This window comes from Saccopteryx leptura, chromosome 1 (assembly GCF_036850995.1).
Source record: "Saccopteryx leptura isolate mSacLep1 chromosome 1, mSacLep1_pri_phased_curated, whole genome shotgun sequence".
Taxonomy (NCBI): Eukaryota; Metazoa; Chordata; class Mammalia; order Chiroptera; family Emballonuridae; genus Saccopteryx; species Saccopteryx leptura.
The window spans coordinates 238,397,938-238,424,122 of NC_089503.1; the positions used below are offsets into that span (position 1 = coordinate 238,397,938).

At 36.8% G+C, this 26,185-nt stretch overlaps 2 protein-coding genes across 2 annotated transcripts in view; both read left to right on the forward strand.

Moving 5' to 3' along the window:
• Positions 1-26,185, forward strand: part of CTSB (cathepsin B) — a 698,317-nt gene that overhangs the window by 415,921 nt on the left and 256,211 nt on the right. The gene's annotated exons all lie outside the window — the stretch shown is intronic.
• On the forward strand, positions 20,730-24,518 carry ADAM29 (ADAM metallopeptidase domain 29). The gene is given in 9 exon segments (XM_066360183.1): positions 20,730-20,797; positions 22,708-22,837; positions 22,839-22,871; positions 22,873-23,089; positions 23,092-23,201; positions 23,203-23,358; positions 23,361-23,498; positions 23,501-23,857; positions 23,859-24,518. Coding segments are annotated over 9 exon segments (1,869 nt in total).

Consider the following 26,185-nt stretch of genomic DNA (forward strand, 5'->3'; position numbering starts at 1 on the left):
ATAGATGATTTCATTTCATGTGTATGTCTCTATATGGGTATGTATGCATTATATAAGTTTATATCTAGAAAAATATATATCTAGTGTATCTGTATGTATATTAGATCTAAATTGGTAACAAAATCTCTGTTAAGCTTTTTTTTTAATTAAACAACACAGTGAAAGCTCAGAGGCAATATTATGAACTATTTCCTTTTATTTATAGCAACAATCTCCACATATGTTGAACACTAAAATAACAATGAGTATATGTAAATTAAGTTGAAAATCAGCTTGTATGAAAACATCCATAAGAACTATAAAGGGAAAATTAGTAAGACTAATGGATTGGGAAGAAATGCAGCTACCCTGGCCAGTTGACTCAGTGGTAGATTGTCAACCTGGCATGTAGAAGTCCTGGGTTCAATTCCTAGTCAGGGAACACAGGAGAAGTGACCATATGCTTCTCCACCCTTCCTCCTCCCTTTTCTCTCTCTCTCTCTCTCTCTCTCTCTCTCTTCTCCTACAGCCATGGCTTGAATGGTTCGAGCAAGTTTGTCCCTGGCGCTGAGGATGGCTCCATGGCCTGCCTCAGGTACTAAAATAGCCTGGTTGCCAAGCAACAGAGCAACGCCCCAGATAAGCAGAGCATGGCCCCATAGAGGGCTTGCTGGGTGGATCCCAGTCTGGTTGCATGCAGGAGTCTGTCTCTCTGCTTCCTCACCTCCCACTTAAAAAAAAATGCAACTTTGGAAATACATCTTATTCTAAGCCAAGGATTAATTACCAATCTAGGTTTCTTTAGGAAGCACATGTTTAGTCAACTATTTCAGCAAAGTTCTTAGCACCAATATAAATATCTTACTTTCTTTGAACTCTTATAGTGTCTATCTTGAGATATCTGAGCCTAATCTACTTTCTTTTTTGGTCTGTGGGACTTTGTAGGAATTAATAGAAATTGTTAATAATATAATAATACCAATAACAAACTTCAGCGATTCAATCTATCATCTATCTATTCATCTACTAATTTCACCTGTGACCTCACAAATGCTTACCTGAATTACTTTTTTATGTCTTATTGTAAATATCACAACCACCATTGTAAAACTGTATTTATTCACTTTATGCAGCATTCAATTCAACTACCCACTCTTACTTGATAAACTTGCTTCCTACATAGAATTCTAGCTCAATCAATTTCTCCCCTCTTCATTCGTACCTTCAATGCCTCTTTTTTACTCTCATCTCTGAGGTCTAGCTAATTGTCATTTTCACTTTTTAGAGTCAACTCTTTTCCCGAGCCCATAGCTCTTAAATTCTCATTCCTACTAGGTCTTGTGCCTTCAATTATCTTCCCCCTTTTCCTTTAGCTTTTTATTTTTTATTTTTTCAGAGACAGAGAGAGTCAGAGAGAAGGACAGATAGGGACAAACAGACAGGAAGGGAGAGAGATGAGAAGCATCACTTCTTTGTTGCAGCTCCTTAGTTGTTCAGTGATCGCTTTCTCATCTTATGTACCTTGAGGGGGGATGAGGGGGGTACCTCAGAGCAAGTGACCCCTTGCTCAAGCCAGTGACCTTTGGGCTCAAGCCAGTGACCATGGGGTCATGTATATGATTCCACACTCAAGCCAGTGACCCCTCGCTCAAGCTGGTGAGCCTGTGCTCAAGCTGGCAACCTTGGGGTTTTAAACCTGTGTCCTCTGTGACCCAGTCTGATGCTACACCCACTATGCCACTGCCTGGTCAGGCTCTTTAGCTTCTTGCTCACAACTGTCTTCCTCCTCCCTAAAAACCGGTCAAAGTCTCTTTCTATGTAAAAGCAACATCAACAATAGGAAACAATAAATTAAGCACCCATTAAGCAAATTAGCATATGCAAATGAACTTCAATCTTGATTTTTTTTCTTTTAATCTTTTTTTTTAATTTTATTTTTTTAATGGGGTGACATCAATAAATCAAGATACATATATTCAAAGATAACATGTCCAGGTTATCTTGTCGTTCAATTATGTTGCATACCCATCACCCAAAGTCAGATTGTTCTCTGTCACCTTCTATCTAGTTTTCTTTGTGCCCCTCCCCCTCCCCTTTCTCTTTCCCTCTCCCCCCTCCCCCCGTAACCACCACACTCTTATCAATGTCTCTTAGTCTCACTTTTATGTCCCACCTACGTATGGAATAATGCAGTTCTTGGTTTATTCTGATTTACTTATTTCACTTCATATAATGTTATCAAGATCCCACCATTTTGCTGTAAATGATCCAATGTCATCATTTCTTATGGTTGAGTAGTATTCCATAGTGTATATGTGCCACATCTTCTTTATCCAGTCATCTATTGATGGGCTTTTTGGTTGTTTCCATGTCCTGGCCACTGTGAACAATGCTGCAATGAACATGGGGCTGCATGTGTCTTTGCGTATCAATGTTTCTGAGTTTTGGGGGTATATACCCAGTAGAGGGATTGCTGGGTCATAAGGTAGTTCTATTTTCAGTTTTTTGAGGAACCACCATATTTTCTTCCATAATGGTTGTACTACTTTACATTCCCACCAACAGTGTATGAGGGTTCCTTTTTCTCCACACCCTCTCCAACATTTGCTATTACCTGTCTTGTTAATAATAGCTAATCTAACAGGGGTGAGGTGGTATCTCATTGCAGTTTTGATTTGCATTTCTCTAATAACTAAAGAAGATGAGCATCTTTTCATATAGCTGTTGGCCATTTGTATTTCTTCCTGGGAGAAGTGTCTGTTCATGTCCTCTTCTCATTTTTTTATTGGATTGTTTGTTTGTTTGTTTGTTGTTGAGTTTTATGAGTTCTTTGTATATTTTGAATATTATGCCCTAATCTGAGCTGTTGTTTGAAAATATCATTTCCCATTTAGTTGGCTGTCTGTTTATTTTGTTATCAGTTTCTCTTGCTGAGCAAAAACTTCTTAGTCTGATGTAGTCCCATTCATTAACTTTTGCCTTCAATTCTCTTGCCTGTGGAGTCAAATTCATAAAATGCTCTTTAAAACCCAGGTCCATGAGTTTAGTACCTATGTCTTCTTCTATGTACTTAATTGTTTCAGGTCTTATGTTTAGATCTTTGATCCATTTTGAGTTAATTTTAGTACAGGGAGACAAACTGTAGTCCAGTTTCATTCTTTTGCATGTGGCTTTCCAGTTTTCCCAGCACCATTTATTGAAGAGGCTTTCTTTTCTCCATTGTGTGTTGTTGGCCCCTTTATCAAAAATTATTTGACTATATATATGTGGTTTTATTTCTGGGTTTTCTATTCTGTTCCATTGGTCTGAGTGTCTATTTTTCTGCCAATACCATGCTGTTTTGATTGTCGTGGCCCTATAATATAGTTTGAAGTCAGGTATTGTAATGCCCCCAGCTTCATTCTTTTTCTTTAGGATTGCTTTGGCTATTCGGGGTTCTTTTATACTTCCATATAAATCTGATGATTTTTTGTTCCATTTCTTTAAAAAATGTCATTGGAATTTTGATGGGAATTGCATTAAATTTGTACATTGCTTTGGGTAATATGGCCATTTTGATTATATTTATTCTTCCTAGCCAAGAACAAGGAATATTCTTCCATCTCATTATATCTTTTTCGATTTCCCTTAACAATGGTTTATAGTTTTCATTATATAAGTCCTTTACATTCTTTGTTATGTTTAGTCCTATGTATTTTATTTTTTTTGTTGCAATCGTGAAGGGGATTATTCTTTTGAGTTCGATCTCAAATGTTTCGTTGTTGGCATATAGAAAGGCTATTGACTTCTGTATGTTAATTTTGTATCCTGCGACCTTACTGTCTTGGCTTATTGTTTCTAGTAGTCTTTTTGTGGATTCTTTGGGGTTTTCAATGTATAGGATCATATCATCTGCAAAAAGTGATACCTTTACTTCTTCTTTTCCGATATGGATGCCTTTTATTTCTTTGTCTTGTTTGATTGCTCTGGCTAGAACCTCTAGTACCACATTAAATAAGAGTGGAGAGAGTGGACAACCCTGTCTTGTTCCTGATTTAAGGGGGAAAGCCTTCAGTTTTGTGCCATTTAATATGATGTTAGCTTTGTTCCTGATTTAAGGGGGAAAGCCTTCAGTTTTGTGCCATTTAAAATGATGTTAGCTGATGGTTTATCATATATGGACTTTATCATGTTGAGATATTTTCCTTCTATACCCATTTTGTTGAGAGTCTTAAACATAAAATTGTGTTGTATTTCATTGAAAGCCTTTTCTGTGTCTATTGATAAGATCATGTGGTTTTTGTTCTTTGTTTTGTTGATATGGTGTATTACATTAACCGTTTTACGTATGTTGAACCATCCTTGAGATTCTGGGATGAATCCCACTTGATCATGATGTATTATCTTTTTAATATGTTGTTGTATTCGATTTGCTAGTATTTTGTTTAGTATTTTAGCATCTGTATTCATTAGAGATATTGGTCTGTAGTTTTCTTTTTTTGTGCCATCCTTGCCTGGTTTTGGTATGAGGGTTATGTTGGCCTCATTAAATGTGTTTGGAAGTATTGCTTCTTCTTCAATTTTTTGGAAGACTTTGAGTAGAATAGGAACCAAGTCTTCTTTGAATGTTTGATAAAATTCGCTGGTATAGCCGTCTGGGCCTGGACTTTTATTTTTGGGGATGTTTTTAATGTTTTTTTCTATTTCTTCTCTACTAATAGGTCTGTTTAGGCTTTCTGCTTCTTCTTGACTCAGTCTAGGAAGGTTGCATTGTTCTAAGAATTTATCCATTTCTTCTAGGTTGTTGAATTTAGTGGCATAAAGTTTTTCATAGTATTCTACAATAATTCTTTGTATATCTACGGTGTCCATGGTGATTTCTCCTCTTTCATTTTGGATTTTGTTTATTTGAGTTCTTTCTCTTTTTTCCTTGGTAAGTCTTGCCAAGGGCTTGTCAATTTTGTAGATCTTTTCAAAGAACCAGCTCCTTGTTTTATTAATTTTTTTCTATAGTTTTTCTGTTCTCTATTTCATTTATTTCTGCTCTGATTTTTATTATCTCCTTTCTTCGGCTGGTTTTGGGTTGTCTTTGTTCTTCTTTTTCTAGTTCCTTAAGGTGGGAAGTTAAGTGGTTCACTTGGGCTCTCTCTTGTTTGTTCATATATGCCTGAAGTGATATGAACTTCCCTCTTATCACTGCTTTTGCTGCATCCCATAGATTCTGATATGTCGTATTGTCATTTTCATTTGTCTGTATATATCTTTTGATCTCAGCGCTTATTTCTTCTTTAACCCATTTATTTTTTAAAAGTATGTTGTTTAGTTTCCACATTTTTGTGGGATTTTTTTTCTCTTTTTTGCAGTTGAATTCTAGTTTCAAGGCTTTATGATCAGAAAATATGCTTGGTACAACTTCGATTTTTCTGAATTTGCTGATGTTGTTTTTGTGGCCCAACATATGGTCAATTCTTGAGAATGATCCATGTACACTGGAGAAAAATGTATACTCAGTCACTTTGGGATGAAATGTCCTGTAGATGTCTATCATATCCAGGTACTCTAGTGTTTTGTTTAAGGCCACTATATCTTTGTTGATTCTCTGTTTGGATGACCAATCTAGAGCCGTCAGCGGTGTATTGAGGTCTCCAGGTATGATTGTATTTTTGTCAGTTTTTGTTTTAAGGTAGCTGTCTTATATATTTTGGTGCTCCTTGGTTTGGTGCATATATATTAAGAATTATTATGTCTTCTTGATTCAGTGTCCCCTTGGCCATTATGAAATGGCCATTTTTGTCTCTGAGTACTTTTGCTGTCTTGTAGTCAGCCTTATCCGATATGAGTATTGCTACGCCTGCTTTTTTTTTTTGGATGTTATTTGCTTGGAGTATTGTTTTCCAGCCTTTCACTTTGAATTTGTTTTTATCCTTGTTGCTTAGATGAGTTTCTTGTAGGCAGCATACAGTTGGATTTTCTTTTTTAATCCATTCTGCTACTCTGTGCCTTTTTATTGGTGAGTTTAATTCGTTTACATTTAGTGTAATTATTGACACTTGTGAGTTCCCTATTGCCATTTTATATATTGCTTTCTGTTAGTTTTGTGTCTTCTTTGATCCTTCTCTTTCATCTTTCTATCTTTTGTCTTTATTTGGTTGTATTCCATACATCTTTCCTCTGTTGCTATCTTTTTTAAATCATGTGCTTCTGTGGTGGTTTTTTCAATGGTGGTTACCTTTAAGTAATGAAAAGGGTTCCTACCCTGTTCATTGTAATGCACTATTTTGTGAGTACTTTTGCACTCCATTGTCCTTTGCTACTGTTAATCTCCATCCTCTCCTCCCCCTTTCTTTTTGTTGTTGTCACAGTTTAAATTTGGTTTTATTGTGTTCTTCTTGGAGCTTTTACTTGTGGCTTTGTTTTTTTTGTTGTTCTTTGTATCTGATTGGAGAACCCCCTTTAGTAATTCCTGGAGTGGGGGTCTTCTGATGATAAATTCCCTCATCTTTTCTGTATCTGTGAATGTTTTTATTTCTCCTTCATATTTGAAGGATAGCTTTGATGGGTATAGTATTCATGGCTGAAAGTTCCTCTCTTTCAGTACTTTAAATATTGGGGTCCATTCTCTTCTAGCTTGTAGAGTTTCTGCTGAGAAATCTGATGATAATCTAATGGGCCTTCCTTTATATGTTGTATTCTTCTTTTCCCTGGCTGCCTTGAGAATTTTTTCTTTGCCGTTGGTTTGTGCCAATTTCATTATGATGTACCTTGGAGTAGGTTTGTTGGGGTTTAGAAAACTCGGAGTTCTGTTTGATTCTTGAATTTGAGGCTTCAGTTTTTTCCACAGGCTTGGGAAGTTCTCATCTATTATTTGTTTGAGTATGTTCTCCATTCCATTTTCTCTCTCTTCTCCCTCTGATATACCTATTATTCTTATGTTATTCTTTTTTATGGAGTCAGATAATTCCTGTAGGGCTATCTCATTTTTTTTAATTTTGAGTCTCTTTCTTCTTCTCTCTGTTGTGCCTAGAGTTGCTTGTCTTCTATTTCACTAATCCTACCTTCTATCTGGCCTGTTCTATTAGCTAAGCTTGTTACCTCATTTTTCAGCTCGTGTATTGAGTTTTTCATCTCTGTTTGATTTGTTTTTATAGTTTCAATTTCCTTGGAAATATATTCTTTGTGTTCATTGAGTTGTTTTCTGAGCTCCCTAAATTGCCTTTCTGTGTTTTCTTGTATATCTCTGAGTATTTTTAGGATTTCTATTTTAAATTCTCTGTCGTTTAACTCCAATTTCATATATATCAAATTTTTTCTCCATAGATTTTTCCTCATCTGTGTTACCTCTCTTTCTTTTGTATCCATGATATTCGATTTTATCTTCCTTGATGGCATCTGAGGGTGGTTTTGTTGATAGTATTAATGAGATTTAATAAAAAATAAAAAGTTAAAAAAATAAAAATAAAAAATTGAAGTTTTTTTAAAAAAAATAAAGAAAGAAAAGTAAAATAAAATAAAATTTTTTTTAAAAAAAAAGGAAATTATTTTCCCCCTCCTTTTTTCCTCTCCTCTCCTCTCCCCTCTTTCTTGAGAAAAATCTTGTGGTGAACTGTGAGTTATATTGTACTAAATAGAACAAACAATGCCTGTACTGGAGGGCCTGAATTGGGGAGAAGTAATAAAAGGGAAAAAAAAAACGAAAAAAAAGGGGTACCCACAAAAAGCAAATAAGGAAAAAATTTGGGTCAAGAATAAAATGATTTGCTTTTAGGTGTTGGTTGACTAAGAGTTATGATGAGAGGAATAAGAGGGAAACAGGAAAATAGGGGACAAATTAAAAAATTACTATTGTATTTAGTGGAACAAGAACTAGATAAAATGGAGAGCCAGGGATGGGAGCACTGCTAGTGAGTTAAAAAGGTGAAGTAAAAACCCCCCAAAATCCACAAACATAATTTTGAGTCCCAGATAAGATAATTTGTTTGTTATTGAGGTTTGAATGAGAGGAGACGTAAAGGAGAAAGGAAGAAACTAATATAGAGGGAGAAAAGAAAGAGAGAGAGAAAAAAAAGAGGGTACCACTAAAAGAAGAAAAAAGAGGAGAGAGAGAGAGAGAGTTAAGGGTTTTGGAGTACAACCATCATATAGAGAAAGGAAGAGGAAAGAAAAGATAATGGGAGATGTAATACTTATGGGTAGTGTAGTTCAAGGAGAGGAGAGAGTAAGACCAGCAAAGAGTTAAACAACCAAATTGAAGGAGAAAAAAAAAAAGAAAAAAAATCAAGAATGAAGATAAGAGAAAGAAACGAACAAATATAATAAAATGGGATAGGTTATAAAGTCTGCGGATTATTCTTGATTTTGAGAGGTTATCTTCTTGCTTTTTCTTTTCTCTCCCTCTTCCTGGTCGGTGACTCTGTACCCCGGGTTCTGCCCCTTTGGCATGCTCAGGTAGAGGTTTGCAGTTGATAAGTCTCTATGGCGATGTCATGTATTGTGCTTCAGTCTTGTTGGCAGTCGAGGCTCATTAGCATTTATAGGCTCTGACAGTGAGAGAGTCCATGTTCCTGGAGCCTCTCTCCTAGTCTTTCCTTCCTCAATTAGTAGCCTGATAATCTAGCTATGGGGTTGCTGCTGCCTCTGCCTGGATAGTTAGAGGCTCAAAGAGCTGGCCACTCCCCACTCTATTCCCACTCAGCACAGGGCTCTGGGTAAGGCTCAGTCAGTCAGAGCTGCTAGCATAATCAGGCGGGGCTTCCACCCACTCAAAGACCTCTGGCTCTGCCACTCTGTCTGGTAACACAGGTGGGCACCCACTCCTGGGGTGCTTGGAGGAAACTCTCGCTCACTATCTGCACACACAGACCAGGATATCAGGCTAGAAGTCTCACCCTCTGAGTGAAACCCCCTCCTGTACGGAAAAGTTGCAGCATTGGAATTGACTCTCACTCCCTCCCCATGCGCGGCTCCCTCAGGGTGCTGGGGCGGCTTGAGATTCCGCTTTTGGCCCACACAAAGGCCCCTGACTCTGCCCCTCTGTGGGATAACACAGGCTCCCACTCCTGAGGTGCTGGGAGGAATCTCTTGCCCTCTCTCTGTGTGCGCCGACCAGGAGATCAGGGAAAATGGCTGCCCCACTTGTCTTTCTTTGTCTGGGTTTGGCGCGAGCGTTAGCTTGTATTGCCCGGGTTGCTACAGGAACAGTTTTTCCTCGGCTTGGATCTCCATGCTACAGCCTGGTTCGGCCGTTTGTGCTGCGGCCTGGATCTATTCACCTGCTTTACCTGCCTCAGTTTCTATATTCTCAGTTCCCAGTGAAAGCCGCCCTGTTAAGGTTAGTGAGGAAAGCGGAGCATTTCTTACTCCCTATTTCCTTCAGGGTTTGATTATATATTTAGCCAATATTTCACTCCACCATACCTTCGGGTGTATTGTGAAACATCTGGAGGCTCCAAGGATAGGTTTTTCTGTTTCTGGTTGAAGATCTTGTTGAGTTTTGGGGGAGATTTATCGGTATCACTTCCTACCGCGCCATTACGCTGACGTCATCTCTTTTTCTTTTAATCTTTTTTTAACTATTTCCCAGGCCATAGTAGCCTGGTATGTAAATAAATTCTTTTTTTTTTTTTTTTTTTTTTTTTTTTTTTTTTATCAGAGACACAGAGAGAGTCAGAGAGAGGGACAGACAGGGACAGACAGGAACAGAGAGAGACAAGAAGCATCAATCATCAGTTTTTTGTTGCGACACCTTAGTTGTTCATTGATTGCTTTCTCATATGTGCCTTGACCGTGGGGCTACAGCAGACCGAGTAACCCCTTGCTTGAGCCAGTGACCTTGGGTCCAAGCTGGTGAGCTTTGCTCAAACCAGATGAGCCCGTGCTCAAGCTGGTGACCTCAGGGTCTTGAACCTGGGTCCTCTGCATCCCAGTCCAACACTCTATCCACTGCGCCACTGCCTGGTCAGGCTGTACATAAATTCTTAATAATATTCACAAACTAGTTATTTCTGCCTTCACAAAACTCTTTCTGTAGAAATTTAAAACCCTTTCAAATTTCTTTTCTTTTAATTTCTTAACATTTTTATTTATTAATTTTAGAGAGAGAGGAAGGGAGAGAGAGAGAGAGAGGAACATTAATTTGTTATGCCATTATTTATGCATTTTATTGGTTGATTCTTATATGTGCCCTGACCAGGGATAAGATCCTGCCTTCCTGGCATATTGGGATGACATTCTAACCATCTGAGCTATCCAACCAGGGCCTTCAAATCTTATCAAATTTCCTAAAGTTAATTCTGAAAGTTTCTAGGAGGAAAGTTACACTCATTCTAAAAATTTGCACTGCTGTCTACCAAGTGCAACTTTTCTCCCGGGTGTATGTTATTTCTCTGCAATGGCAAACATGGCAAACACACAGACACTGCCCTGATTAGGCCCAGGCTGGTTTAGTGTCTCACAATTAGAATCCTGCTCTTTGAGCTAAGAGAATCATGTTTCCCCAGCTGGAGCTGATAACATCAAGGTTGTGGCATCTTCTACACTCATTATTTTTCTTCTATTTCTTCTTTCCTTTAAACAGTCCTCTTACCCAAAATTCTGGTGTGCCAGTCCTTGAAGCCTGGAACAGATTCCAAGCTGATTGACAGACATAAACTTCAATCATTCCTTTTCTCTGTTTTTCTTGTCTCTCTTATCTCAGGATAAGATACATTCTTAACTGATTCTTTGACATTGGCTTTCTTCTTATTTTTCCAGTTTGTATTAGTTTTACTTCTTTTTCTTGCCTTATCGTACAACCAGATAGCCCAGTACAATGATGATTAAAATCATTAGAGAGGACATCTTTACTTTGTTCTTGAAAGCAGTCTTACACAGTTAAATATGATGTTAATTTTATCTTTCATGGATGCTTGTGATCAGATTAAGGAAGATTGCTTCTTCTTTGATTTATGTGAGAGGTATTTTTTATTTCTTAAATTATATATATATTTTTTTGACAGAGACAGAGAGAGAGTCAGAGAGAGGGACAGATAGGGACAGACAAACAGGAAGAGAGAGAGATGAGAAGCATCAATTCTTCATTGTGGCACCTTAGTTGTTCATTGATTGCTTTCTCATATGTGCCTTGAATGGGGGACTACAGCAAAGCAAGTGACCCCTTGTTCAAGCCAGCGACCCTAGGCTCAAGCCAGCGACCTTGGACTTTAAACTTTAAGCCAGTAATCTTTGGGCTCAAACCAGAAACCAAGAGGTCATGTCTATGATCCCAGACTCAAGCCAGCAACTCGCACTCAAGCCAGATACCTCAGAGTTTTGAACCTGGGTCCTCTATGTCCCAGTCCAATGCTCTATCCATTGTGCCACTGCCTGGGCAGGCAGTCGTAAATGTTTTTATCATGACTTTTCATGAAATGCTCTTCCTGAAAATATTGAGGTATCATGGTACATATATTTTCCTCTATTATTCTATTCAAGTGGTGTATTGTATATATTAATTTTTAATGTAAGCCAACTTTCAATCCTTGTGATTAACCCCTTGTGGGACATGTATTACACTGAGGAACAAAATTTTTATTGCATCCACAAAAACACTTGTTCTTACCTAATTCGAGTGTGCTGATCTCAAATCTGACATTAGCTTTTCTCTCTAATCTACAGGTTTTTTGCAATTCAAGATTTTAGGTTTTCATCTTACTGTAAAATTTTCAACATCAAGTTTAACATAATGAAGTAAAATGTATTCTTGGGCATCATCTTTGTGAAAATATAATAATTTATATAATGCAGTAAATACACTAATACACTAAAAGATATGATTGCATCAGAATTTGTCTACAATTTTGAAATAGAACATATTAAAACACTTTTTTAATCATAAAATTTGTGCAAAACTTATTTAAATTCTTTCAGGCAAAAATGTGCGTTTGTAGCTCTTGCATTTGTGTACTTGTTAAGGACAGTCTCGTTTGATGCTCCAGCAGTCGTCTGCTCATCACTAACACTCCAAGATTTTCAGGAAACTTGTCAAGGTGACTGTTCAGGAAGTGAATCTTAACACCCATGTTACATCCAATGTCACGGAAAGCCCACAGCATCCTCTGAACCAGAAGTTCATAGTTTTCTGCTTTTTTGTTGCCAAGGAAGTTCTTTGTAACTGCCACAAAAGACTGCCATGCTGCTTTCTCCTCCTTATTCATCTTCCTGGAAAATTCTTCGTCGTGTATGAGCGTTCAAATTTGAGGTCCATTGAATACACTTGCTTTTATCTTCTCGAAAGACAAGGCAGGAAAAGCAGAAATAATGTTGAAAGCATTCACTTTCTCTATTCAAAGCCTGAACAAAACAAACTGTTTCATTAAGCCAAGTTTGATATGAAGTGGGGGGAAAATAATTCTGTCTCGATTAACTACAGGTTCACTCACAATATTTTGCGTCCCTACTTCCAGAGCTTCACAATTTGTCCACTCCTTCTGTGTCCAGTATTTCTTGTGAGTTCGGCTGTCCCACAAACACAGAAAGCAAGGATACTTCGTGAAACCTCTCTGTTGTCCTAGAAGAAAATTTACCATTTTAAGATCCACACAAATAATCCAGTTATGCTCCTCATACTTCAGAAAGTTGAGGACAATTTTTATGTCATTCTTACTAAGTCATTCAATTCAGGTTGGCTAAACTGCTGAGCAGTTAATGACTGCTTGGCATCAGAAGAAGACCCTTCAGATTCTACAACCATTTCCTCATGCATCTTATCAAAATACACTTGATCACCATGTTCACTTTCCTCCTTCTTAGAAGAAATAAAACCATTGAAAACTGGAACCGGGAGTGTCTCACAGTATGGAATACGTCTTATTGCTGAAAGAATATTAGGATATGTGATCATATGCCATTTTTTCTTGTGATGCCCTTTGTATGGATCAGACAGAAATAACAGTCACTGCTGTGGTCCTTAGGTTCACACCAAACCATGGGAATACCAAAAGGCATTCCTTTGCGGTTTCCTCTTGTTCAGTCACGAAGCATTTCCTCACAATTATGACACAATATGAGAAGCCCAATTCTTGTCTTGATCGCCAAGGGGAACTTGAAAATAGGCAATATATGCACGTGTCACAAATGATGAAATGTTGCGCCTTTGACGTTGAAGTGTGTAACAGCCACATACATCACAGAAGTTGTCAGGACTATTCTTACATTTACGGCTACTCTAAGAAGCCATGATTCAATCTTAAAACAAAATAAGAAGGTGTTTTTATCAGATAATAATTTTTTACATTTAAAAACAATACAATTATGTAAAAGTGATGTTTGTAAAACATTAATTGCCTTGTGGTTATGTTCAATCCAAGAGTCGTTGCCCTTTAACTCCAATTTAAAAACCAATGCATGCCATTAACTGTAACAAAAAGAAATTAAAATTGCATAAAAACTAGAGCATGCACCAAAAAACAAATCAGATTTGGAATCAGCAAAGCAGAAATATATAGAAACAGTTCTAAAACCTCATGCAACAGAAAATAAAAAAAAATTGTTCCCCAGTGTTATTAGCACTTTATATATTGGGAGATTTGATTGCTAATATTTAGTTCAGGATATTTAAGACTATATTTATGAGTGATATTGATAAATTATTTTTGATAGGTTTTGATATTAGAGTTAAGATCAGCTCATAAAACAAGTTGAGAGTTATTCTGTCTCTCTTGTGCTGAAGGAATTTCATTAGTGTTATTTCTTCCTGAAATGATTTGAGAATCCATCATTGAAATCATCTGGGCCTGAAATTTTCTTTGTGCAGATGTTTCTGATGAATTCAATTTCTTTGATGGATTTATGGCAATTGAGGCTTTTTTATGTAATTTTAATTTGTTTTTGACAAATTCCGTTTTCAAGAAAATTTTCCATTTCAAGAAGTTATTCATAATATTCTTTTTTATCCTTTTGATGTCTGTAGGATCTGAAGTGATATCACATTTTCCATTCCTGAAATGGGTAATATATGTCTTCTCTTTTATCTCTTGATTATTTTCATTGGATGTTTATCATTTTTACTAATTTTTTTAAAGAAAGAAATTGACTTTGCTAATTTTCTATTTCCTTGATTCTACTCTTTATTATGTATATTTTTTTCCTTCTGCCTGCTTTAAGTTTAACTTACTCTTTTTTCTTGATTGTCTTTCTTTTTCTAATAGTATTTTTCTTATGTTTTCTAATAATGGCATATTTTTAATATTCCCAGTAATAACATTGCTTTAGTTGCATCCTACATATTTAAGGTATGTTTTATTGCTCATTACTATTTAGTTTAAAATAAATTTAAAATTTTTGCTTGAGATGTCTTTAGTGGCACATAGATTACTTGGGAGTGTATTGCCTATTTATAAATGTTAAAAGCTTTTCTAGATGTTTTTATTATTAACTTTTAATTTGATTCTGTTATGGTGAAATAGCATACTTTGAACTTTTTCAACATTTTGAAATTTGTCTTAGTTAACGATCCTGTGTTTAGAATGTCTTAGTGAATATTCTATATAAATTTGAAAGGAATGTGTGTTTTACAGAGATTGGACAAGGTGTCCTATCAATGTCATGTAAAGTTGTTTGACAGTGTTATTCAGATCTTCTATATCTTTATGCTTTCTGTGACTAGTTTATTTATTAATTGTGTTAAATATTTAAATGTTTGTGGATTTGTCTATCTCTCTCTCTAATTCTGTTTTTGCTTGATGTTTTAGAAAGCTGTGTAATTAAGCAATACCCTTTAGAGAGTTTATGTTTTTCTGCTGTATTGACTAATTCTTTTGAAATTTCTCTCCTCATCTCTAGTAATAATTCTTGTCTTCAAGTCTTTTTTGGTTGATTTTAATGTAGCCAATGCAGTCTTCCCAAAGATAATACTTGTTGCCTCCTGCTTCTCTCTTAGCCTTTTCTCTCTAAATAATCAATAAATAAAATTTTGAGGGGAAAAAAAGACAGTGCTTGCATGGCATATATTTGTCATCTTTTTATTTTATTTTCATTTCCATGTTTGCATAGTCAGTGCCTCTGTAGACAGCATATGTTTCTTGCTTTTAAACCAAATCCAATAAGCTCCATCTACATCCTAACTGGAATGTTTAGTCCAGCTGTATTTAAGATAATCATTGCTACAGTAGAATATAAGCCTGCTATTTTATTTGCCTAATTTATTTGTCCTTTACAGTTTTCTTTGCCTTAATTAATTTTTTAAGTGTTACATTTTTATTATTTTATTAACTTTTTAATTAAACACTTAGAATTATTTTATTTATTTTTAGTAGTTGTTTAAGGGACTACAATGTGTAAGGTTAATTTATTACAATTTAGAGTTAATATTACTCTACTTCACACTAAATATAGAAACGTTGCAAAAAACATGGTTCTTTTTACCCCACCTGTTCTTTGTAGGATTCTTCTCATATACACTAAAGCTACGTATACCAACAAAAAAAAAAATCACAAACCAACTTTTGATTTATCTGTTGACCAGCCTTATGTTTTCTTTTGTTTTTTTTACCAGTGCTTTCAAACCCACTTTCTTTTTTTTTAACTTATTAATTTTAATGCGGTGACATTGATAAATCAGGGTACATATGTTCAGAGAAAACATCTCCAGATTATTTTGACATTTGATTATGTTGCATACCCCTCACCCAAAGTCAAATTGTCTTCCGTCATCTCCTATCTGATTTTCTTTGTGCCTCTCCCCTCACCCCACCCCCTCTCTCTCCTCCCTCTCCCCCCCATTACCATCACATTATTATCCATGTCTCTGAGTCTCATTTTTATGTCCCATCTATGTATAGATTCATATAGTTCTTAGTTTTTTCTGATTTACTTATTTCATTCAGTATAATGTTATCAAATTCCATCCATGTTATTGTAAATGATCCAATGTCATCATTTCTTATGGCTGAGTAGTATTCCATAGTATATATGTACCAAGCTTTTTAATCCACTCGTCCACTGACGGACACTTGGGCTGTTTCCAAGCTATTGTGAACAATGCTGCCATAAATATGGGGGTGCATTTCTTTTTTTGGAACAGTTATGTTTTTTTAATAAATTAAAAGAAGAAAAATAAGACAGTGTGTGTCAATAATTCATTCTGTGCATGGCCACACCATAACACACTGGGAAAAGATGTGCAGTAAATATGATAAGCACATTTAATCTAATGGCTAAAAAGCTTACATAAAATTTTAAAACTATAATAATAATTTAGAGTAAGAGAATAATGAGAAAAAGATAGTAAAAATGCAAAGAAATACAGGAGAATTAGGATATTAATGATATTTAATGTTTAAGGTATACAATATTTTGCTTTGAAATATTTCTATATTTCAATATAATTCTCTCTGTAGCACTGATTAACACCTCCACACATCACATAATTATCTTTTTTTTTATATTTTGCTTATTCATTTTAGAGAGGAGAGAGAGAAAAAGAAGGTAGGGAGGAGCAGGAAGCATCAACTCCCATATGTGCCTTGATCAGGCAAGCCCAGGGTTTCGATCCAGTGACCTCAGTGTTTCAGGTCGACGCTTTACCCACTGCACCACCACAGGTCAGGTTCACATAATTATCTTTTCCTGTGGTGGGAACAATTAAGATCTAGTCTCTTACAACTTTGTAGTTTACAATACAGTATTGATCAGTAATCTTTAATATTACATGCGGTTGTGGTGTTGCTGCTGAAAAATATATATAAAAATATTAACAGAAATAAAAGTGTAAAAATTTTATTAACATTCAGTTTTTTTGTTTGTTTTTTTTAATAATTTTATTTTTTTAATGCGGTGACATCAATAAATCAGGATACATATATTCAAAGATAACAAGCCCAGGTTATCTTGTCGTTCAATTATGTTGCATACCCACCACCCAAAGTCAGATTGTCCTCTGTCACCTTCTATCTTGTTTTCTTTGTGCCCCTCCCCACCCCCTTTCCCTCTCCCATTCCCCCCTCCCCCCCGTAACCACCACACTCTTATCAATGTCTCTTAGTTTCACTATTATGTCCCACCTACTTATGGAATAATACAGTTCCTGGTTTTTTCTGATTTACTTATTTCGCTTCGTATCATGTTATCAAGATCCCACCATTTTGCTGTAAATGTTCCGATGTCATCATTTCTTATGGCTGAGTAGTATTCCATAGTGTATATGTGCCACATCTTCTTTATCCAGGCATCTATTGACGGGCTTTTTGGTTGTTTCCATGTCCTGGCCACTGTGAACAATGCTGCAATAAACATGGGGCTGCATGTGTCTTTACGTATCAATGTTTCTGAGTTTTTGGGATATTAACATTCAGTTTTAAAAGCTTTTACTTGTAACACTTTAAGATTGGAATGTCAGACCTGGCCGGTTGTCTCAGTGGTAGAGCATCGGCCTGGCGTGCAGAAGTCCCAGGTCCGATTCCCAGCCAGGGCACACAGGAGAAGCACCCATTTGCTTCTCCATCCTTCCCCCTCTCCTTCCTCTCTGTCTCTCTCTTCCCCTCCCGCAGCCAAGGCTCCATTGGAGCAAAGATGGCCCGGGCGCTGGGGATGGCTCCTTGGCCTCTGCCCCAGGCACTAGAGTGGCTCTGGTAGCAACAGAGCGATGCCCCGGAGGGGCAGAGCATCGCCCCCTGGTGAGCAGAGCATTGCCCCTGGTGGGTGTGCCCGGTGGATCCCGGTCCGGCGCATGCGGGAGTCTGTCTGACTGTCTCTCCCCGTTTCCAGCTTCAGAAAAATACAAAAAAAAAAAAGAGTGGAATGCTACTCCTTTTTGTTTGTTTAGTTTTTACATGATCAAGCGGAACTTATTTCAGTGATACAACGTTGGCTCAACATTCACAAATCAATCAACATAAATGAAGGACACAAAATCACATAAACGCATCAATAAATGCAGAAGAAGACTGCAAAAAATGCAAAGGAATGTAAGAGAAATATACAGCCTTATTATCAATTAAATATTTTAAGTAAGATATTAATGACATTTAACATTTAAGTTTATGGTATTAAGTTTAAGTTTAAGATTGAGGCATTCAGCAAAATACAGCCCCCACTCACCCCACTCATGATAAGAACTCTCACAAGAGTGAGGACAGAACAACAAAAGCCATATACGATAAAATCACAGCCAATACCACAATAAACCGTGAAAGGCTGAGAGGTTGTTGTTTTTTTGTGTTTTGTTTTGTTTTTCTATTTTTTTTTTTCAGTTACAACTGACATTCAATATTATATTAGTTTCATGTGTTTAGTGCAGTAGAATGCTACTTCTTTAAAAAGTTACCTTTTAGGGTTAGGTTGTTGATTTAAAAGTTGTAGAGCTTTGGTATTCTTTGTTTAGCACTTTTAAGAATTCATAATCTGGCCCTGGCTGGTTGGCTCAGCGGTAGAGCGTCGGCCTGGCGAGCGGGGGACCCGGGTTCAATCCCTGGCCAGGGCACATAGGAGAAGCGCCCATTTGCTTCTCCACCCCCCCCCTCCTTCCTCTCTGTCTCTCTCTTCCCCTCCTGCAGCCAAGGCTCCATTGGAGCAAAGATGGCCCGGGCGCTGGGGATGGCTCCTTGGCCTCTGCCCCAGGCGCTAGAGTGGCTCTGGTCGCGGCAGAGCGACGCCCCGGAGGGGCAGAGCATCGCCCCCTGGTGAGCAGAGCATCGCCCCTGGTGGGCGTGCAGGGTGGATCCCCGTTGGGCGCATGCGGGAGTCTGTCTGACTGTCTCTCCCCGTTTCCAGCTTCAAAAAGAAAAGAAAAAAAAAAAAGAATTCATAATCTTAGTCCAGAACTGGTAATATTATGCCATTTTCTTCCTTCTCACAGAAGTAGTTGATTTAAGTCAGCATGAAATAGGTGTTCAGGGCATCATTCTTCTGCATTAACAAGAGGAACATTCTGAATTTTAGAAATTAATTGTTTTACTACTTACTCATAAAGGAGAAAAAAAATAGCCAGTTATCAAAATTCTGATGTCTATCCAAAGTAACAATAGTTAGAAGACATGAATATTAGTTGCTATGGTAGAAATAAAGAAATCTTCACAGATATTGGAGATAACTATTTATAACTTCTCTCTCAAAAGTCATAAATGTTTTATAAACCCACATTTACTAAATAATCACACTCTGTCTTGAAAACCACAGAAAGCACAATACTCAGATGAATCATCACCAGACGAACAAGAATACATCTGAGTGTTGTCATCTGTATTTTGACAAGGAAGCATATAGTGGATTGTGAAATAGTTTATTTAAGCTATGTGTATACTTAATATATTTTGGTTAATAAAAGCAATTTAAATGCATTAAAAAGAACTTTCTAAGAACCAATTTTCTTACAGGTACAAGACCTTTAAAAATCTTAACACTCTTTGACCCAGCAATTCCCTTTCTAGGAATCTTTCCTAAGGGAATAGGCAGAAATTCAAACAAAAATACAGAAAAATATATTAAGACATCATTTACAATAATGAAAAATTAGAAAAATTGTATTCAATAGTGAGAAACTGGAACTTCTAGCAAGCACCTTCATAAGGCAGACTATTAGGGAGTTAAGAACAAGCTTGTTTTCCAAAAATATTTAATGCTATAGGGCATACATCTGTTGTAAAGTTTAAAAAAAAATAAGAGTTTAAAGAGTCACTGTTTTGCCAAATCTATGAAATCATTGATTCATGAAAGATTACCAATAGGTTCTAAAAGTATTGAGAGTTATTTACATTAAACCAGACTTTTGCATGGTTCTAAAACCATGTCAAGACTTTTCTGGGTTGCAAGAGACAAAACATAACTTTATAATTGAAGAAATCAAGATAGCCTTACTCTAAATTAGTGTTTAATCTTAGTGTCATTAGTAATGGGTCTCCTGATAGACTTCAAAATGTAGTATTCAACATCACCTGTATGTTTTACTTAAAAATATATACAGTAATTTGAAAGGAAATTTCAAAAGGGAAAGGCAGTGGCTCTCCAGTTTGCTATGCCAAGTTTGCACTCCTAAAAAACAGAGAGGTGAACCAGACAGAGATAAAAATTTTAAATAACTATTGATGATAAAAATTATTTTAAAAGCTAGAGATTTATAGTATTTTCTGTTTTTTATGCTAGCTGAAAGAAAAACAGAAGCAAAGTGTTGCGGTAAAGATGTTTCCAATGATTTGGACTCACAATAGAAACACTGCTTTTAGTAAACATGCTAATGGAAATCAGCTTCTCTTCAAATCCACTTGTTTAGAAAGTTATTTTCTGTTCAGTGTTTTTTAAAAAGGCATATTTTGTAGGCCATTAAACAGATAGAATGAACTGGAAATTTGAGAAACCATTTGTTATATTTAAAAATACTAAAAGTAGAGACAAATGTACGATGACAGAAAATGATTTGACTTTGAGTGATGGGCACACAATGCAATCAACAGTTCAAAACACAACTAAGCCACAGAAAAAGAGAAAAGACATAAATATAGTGTACTGACACTATTCTGTAGTAACAGAAAAAATGAGTGTAAAAAAAAAATTCTTTACCTTTATTTTTGCAGTTGGCGTCGTAAACTCAAAATGTCATATGTGGAGCCTGACCTGTGGTGGTACAGTGGTTAAAGTGTCGACCTGGAAACACTGAGGTCGCTGGTTCAAAACCCTGGGCTTGCCTGGTCAGGGCACATGTGGGAGTTGATGCTTCCTGCTCCTCCTTTCTGTCTGTCTTTCTCTCTCCCTCTCTCCTCTCTAAAATGAATAAATAAAAAATATTTTTTTAAAAAATGTCATATATGGAGACTGCCATAATTCGAGGACCCCTGTACAAGCCTACAGAAACATTTTTCATCCCAAAAAGGATGTAACATTTGTAAACATTTATGCACCACCCTAAATATATAAAGCAAATATTAACATATCTAAAAGGAGAAAAAGATGATAATATACATAGTAGGGGACTTCAATAGGTAGATAAGACAAACAGAAAATTAATAAGAAAACATTGAACTTAAATGACACATAAACCGGATGGACTAAGTCAACATTTATAAGCCTTTGAAGTTATCACTCTGAATGAATCAGCACATATGTGTCTTGGCTCAAGAGCAGGTGCTGGAGCACCTTACTCTTTCTTGTTGAGCTTTTTCATTTTCTGTCCTTTGCCCAGAGAGAACCAACTAATTTTGGTTTCTTGTCGATACCTGCTGATGGTTCTGTGTCAGACTTTTCCAGCACCCAGTTTGGGATATACATGAGAGATTAAAAGAAAACTCAGGAAAGGCCCTGGCCGGTTCGCTAAGCGGTAGAGCGTTGGCCCGGCGTGCAGGAGTCCCGGGTTCAATTCTTGGCCAGGGCACACAGGAGAGGTGCCCATCTGCTTCTCCTCTCACCGCCTCTCCTTCCTCTCTATCTCTCTCTCCCCCTCCTGCAGCCAAGGCTACTCTGGAGCAAAGTTGGCCCAGGCGTTGAAGACGACTCCATGGCCTCTGCTTCAGGTGCTAGAATGGCTCAGGCCCCAATGTCGCAGCATCCCAGATGGGCAGAGCATCGCCCCCTGGTGGGCATGCCAGGTGGATCCTGGTCGGGCGCATGCGGGAGTCTATCTGACTGCCTCCCTACTTCGGAAAAATACAAAAAAAGAAAAAGAAAAAGAAAACTCAGGGAAATCACCCTATTGCCATTCCTCAAATTGAGATGTTTCCAGCCAGTCTGTCTTTTTCTGTTTAGTTTTCAGTTTTTTCCTATTAAATTATGTTCAAGGTATTTAGTTGTATTAAGAAGGAATAAGCAAGAAAACTTAATCTATACCATCTTGTTTCAGAAATTAAATTAGCCACAGGTATTGAATAATGTTCTTCATTAAAAATGTAATCAAGTATAAACACTTATAAGTATACTCCAAGGAACAATTAAAATTCATTATTTGCTATGTTTAGACATATTCACCATTATTTACTATATAAACAATTAAGCTAAGCATTATAAGAGACATAAACATGTGTGAAGGACACCAATAAAGCCCTTGAGTACCTCCAGTCTGGCAAATCTACTGAGGAGAGTAATGTAGAAAAGAAAAAGAAATTAAACATTGTGCTCTAGGGAAGCATATAGTAAGTACCATAAAAGAAACTTTAAAATAACATGATATAGCCTGACCCAGAGTGGTGCAGTGGATAAAGCGTTGACCTGGAATGCTGAGGTTGCCAGTTCAAAATCCCAACCTCGCTCAGCCAAGGCACATACAAGAAGCAACTGTGAGTTGATGTTTCCTGCTCCTCTCCCCACCTTTCTCTCTCTCTCAAGTCAATAAATTTTAAAAAGTTTTTACTTAAAAATATCATGATATATAATATATATTTATATTTAAATACACATGTACATATTATATGTATCTTAGGTAATGTTATCACTTCATTTATCACTTGAAGAGTATAATGAATCCTTATTTACACATTAACCAGGTAATAACTATAAATCTTTGCCAGTTTTTATTCTTCTATACACTTCCAAAACCCCTCAGCCCTCTCAATATTTGATAGCAAATTGTAGGCAGTTTCTTGAGTCATTCCTTCATCAAAATATCATTTTTATTAAACGTCTTTTCTTCTCTCTTCTCTGGGCCCTGTCAGAACCACCAAATCCATGTGTTGCTTTTTGTTTTACTTAGAGTACTCACAATAAGGAGCTTGACTATCTGTGACCAGCCCTACCTGCCTTCTTCTCTGGATCAATGTTTCCATAATGGTGGCTTCATAATTATTGTAATGGAAGCCTGTTGTATGTGAGGATTGTGCTTCTACTACACTGGCTTGGAGTTTCTGTCCTTTCTGGGCATACTTGGGCTGAGCACACCTACTATCACAGCCTTCCAGGAGTGATGATTCCCTTGAAGATAACAGGCACGAACGAGCTTCAGCATGAACTTTCCAGGCTGGTCTCTCATACAGTCTATATTTTGAGGGTGAAAGACACATTGTCCACATGAAGATCAAGAAGCATTTGCTGTTCAGACAGCTCTCAGTGTTCACCTATAGCCACCAAGGTGCTCTCCTTGAGGATCAGCTTTTTGTCCAGAATGACTGCTACTATCAAGGTTCTGTGGAGGAAGACCCAGAATCTCTGGTTGCTCTCAGTGCCTGTTTTGGTGGCTTTAGAGATTGGTACAGATAAATGGCATTGCTTATGAAATTAAGCCCATGACTTTTTCTACCAAATTTGAACATCTGTTATATAAGAAGGACAGCGAAGACACCCAGTTCCCAACCACAAAAATCTGCCTCTATGCAAGAGGAAATTGAACAGCAATTTGAGTTTCAAAAGACATAATTCTACTCCAAAACAAAGTTTGTAGGGGGCTGGTGGGTCCATAAGTACTTTAATGAAATAGCAGTGATAGTTGACAATACTTTCTATCTTAAGTGTAAGAAAAAAAACTCTCAATGTTGCAAGAAGATCTCTCTGTTATGGCAAATACAACAGATTCCATTTACGAAGTAATGGGTCTTCAGGTTTTATTGTTTGGTATGGAGTTGTGGACTCAAACAAACTACACTGAAGTAGAGATAAAGAGACAAAGAGATTTCTGAGACTTTTTAGCCATTGGAAGGCTAAAAACCTTGTTCCCTGCCAGCCACATGATACTGCACTTCTTATATATAAGTCAACAAGAAGATTAAGTGGTTTAGGCTTTGTTGAAGGAATGTGTAAACAAACCCATAGTTGTGCAATTGTTACTTTTACTGGCAAACCTTTAAGCATTATTGTAATTGCAATGGTTCAACATATAGATCATATTTTGGGTCAGTTTTAGGATGGTTTGTTGTGTACATGTGGAAAATATAAATGTATAATGCATAATGATAATCCAACAATAACTAAATTTAGCAATTGTTATTCTTAATTTTTGAGATATTTTATGCTTTAGACAAAAATGTTTGTTGTACACTGTGTACACAAAGGACATATTAACATGGCAGAACTATGGTAATGATATTGTTGAAGAAGAAGAGGAGTGTGACAGTGGACTTTTGCAACAATGTGTAAAAGGTGCCTTTTGTCCATTAAACTGCTCTCTGAGTTTTGCATCTAATTATGCTTATGAGTTTTGTTGCAAGGACTGCCAGTTCTTACCATCAGGGGAAATATGTAGAAGGAAGATCAATGAATGTGATCTTCTAGAATGGTGTGGTAGAGCATCCTGTATGTGTCCAGATGATGTATATATAGAAGATGGAATTTCCTGTAATGATTGTGCCTACTGCTATGAAAAGAGATGTAATGATTGCCATGCACAGTGTAAGCAGATTTTTGGCCAAGAAGCAAAGAGTGCAAATCACAATTATTACAAAAAAAAAATAAGCATTCTAGATGACTGTTTCATATTTAATAACTCAGATATGCTATGTGGAAGGGTTCAGTATGAAAACATAAATGAAATTGCCCTTCTAAGAGACCATTCTACTGGGCATTAGACTTCCTACAATGGCACCAACTGCTAGAGTACCGACTACCACTTTGGGATGGTCATACCTGATACAGGTGAAGTGAAAGATGGCACAGAATGTGGTGAAGAACAAAGATAAAGGAAGAGAGATGTGAGAAATTAATAGTAATGAGTCAAGCAGAGGTGATCAGAAGTCAAGGGAGATTGTTCCAGGCAGAGTGTGCAACATGCTTAAAGACCCACAGCAAGGGGTTCCAGGAATTAAAAGAAATTCTTTAAGGTTAAATGGAAAATTAGAATAGTGTGAGGTGAGCTTAGAGCAAGAGACCTAATAGAAAGAGCCTTTCGAGCATACTAAGCTGAGGAAAATGGGAAACAAAATCATATCCTGTGTAACATAATCAGATTTGTCTCTGTAATAAGTCTTTATGGCTGTAATATGTAGAATAGATTGGAAGGAAAGAAGATGGAATCAGGAAGAGACTATTGCAGTAGTCAAGGCATAAGGGAATACTGGACAGAATTTGAGATAGGGCAGTAAGATGGGAAGTTACAGATAAATATGCAAGACTTACGGAGGAGCTAGACGACATAGTACCTGACAGATGTTTAGATATAAAGGAGAATGGAGTAAATGGTGCCTGAATAACTGTGTAACTTTTCCAGGCCTGCCTACCTATCCACATGCCACACTCCTTACCTTGGGCCCAACAGAATGGTTGTTTTCATATACAGCTGTGATCATGCCATCCCCCTGCTGAAAGCTCTTCAGTTTCTACTATCATGTCTCTGCCTGAGGATCAAAATATATCAAATACCTAGGAATGAAATATATGCAAGATTTCTATTCTGACCAGTACAAAATATTGCTGAGACATTAAACAAGGCACTACTAAATATTACCATATTCATTAAATAAGAGAACAAATTTTGTTAAAGTGTTATTTCTAGATTACTGTATAATTAAATATAATTCTAACAATATCTTACCTGTAGGGAATTATTTTAATTTTTTTTAATTTGAGAAAATAAAACTAATGTGAAAACTCTGAGTGTGAAAAAGGAGTATGAGTAGGAAAACAGCACAGCAAGGGCCTTGCAGTACCAGGTAGCCAGACCTATTATGAAACTACAACAATTAAGAGAATGGGATGCTAACAAGTAAAATAAAATAGGTAAGTGTTAGTGCATGTGAACCCAAGGAAAAGCCCTGAGACTGAAATTTTATATCCATAAATGGAGGTCAGGGGAATACCAAGAAAAAGGCTGGCCACTCCAAGTCTAGTAATTAATAGTTTATTAATTTATATATGAGGCATGTTTTAGACAACTGCATGATGAAATGGGTCTTAATGTCACTTGGCAGATACCAAAAAGTTATATAGGGTAACTGGTGGGACAGGAGGAATAGTCACAGGTACTAGTACGTAAATACTACCAGGCATGGGATATCACTTTACATGTTTGACCAGGTCAGGACAACAACATGTCTAGTAACCATCACGTAGCAGGAGGCATGGGAGGGGTGCTGATTTATGTCAGAATAATCTGTTACAATCAGAAGTCTCTAAGGGGGTTGAGGGATTCAGAAAGCAGCCTCCATTCTGGCCTGGGTCCAGCTTGTGGGAAAGAGAGCAGTTACATCATGGAAGAATCCCTTCTCCACAAGAAGCCAAATGTTCTTACCATTAACTTGTGCTGGGTCAATAGGATATCTATTTATAAAGATATCTCTTTATCTCTACATCACACTGGTTGATTTCATATCTAAATGTCAAAGGTTCATCGATAAAGCTGTTGAAGGAA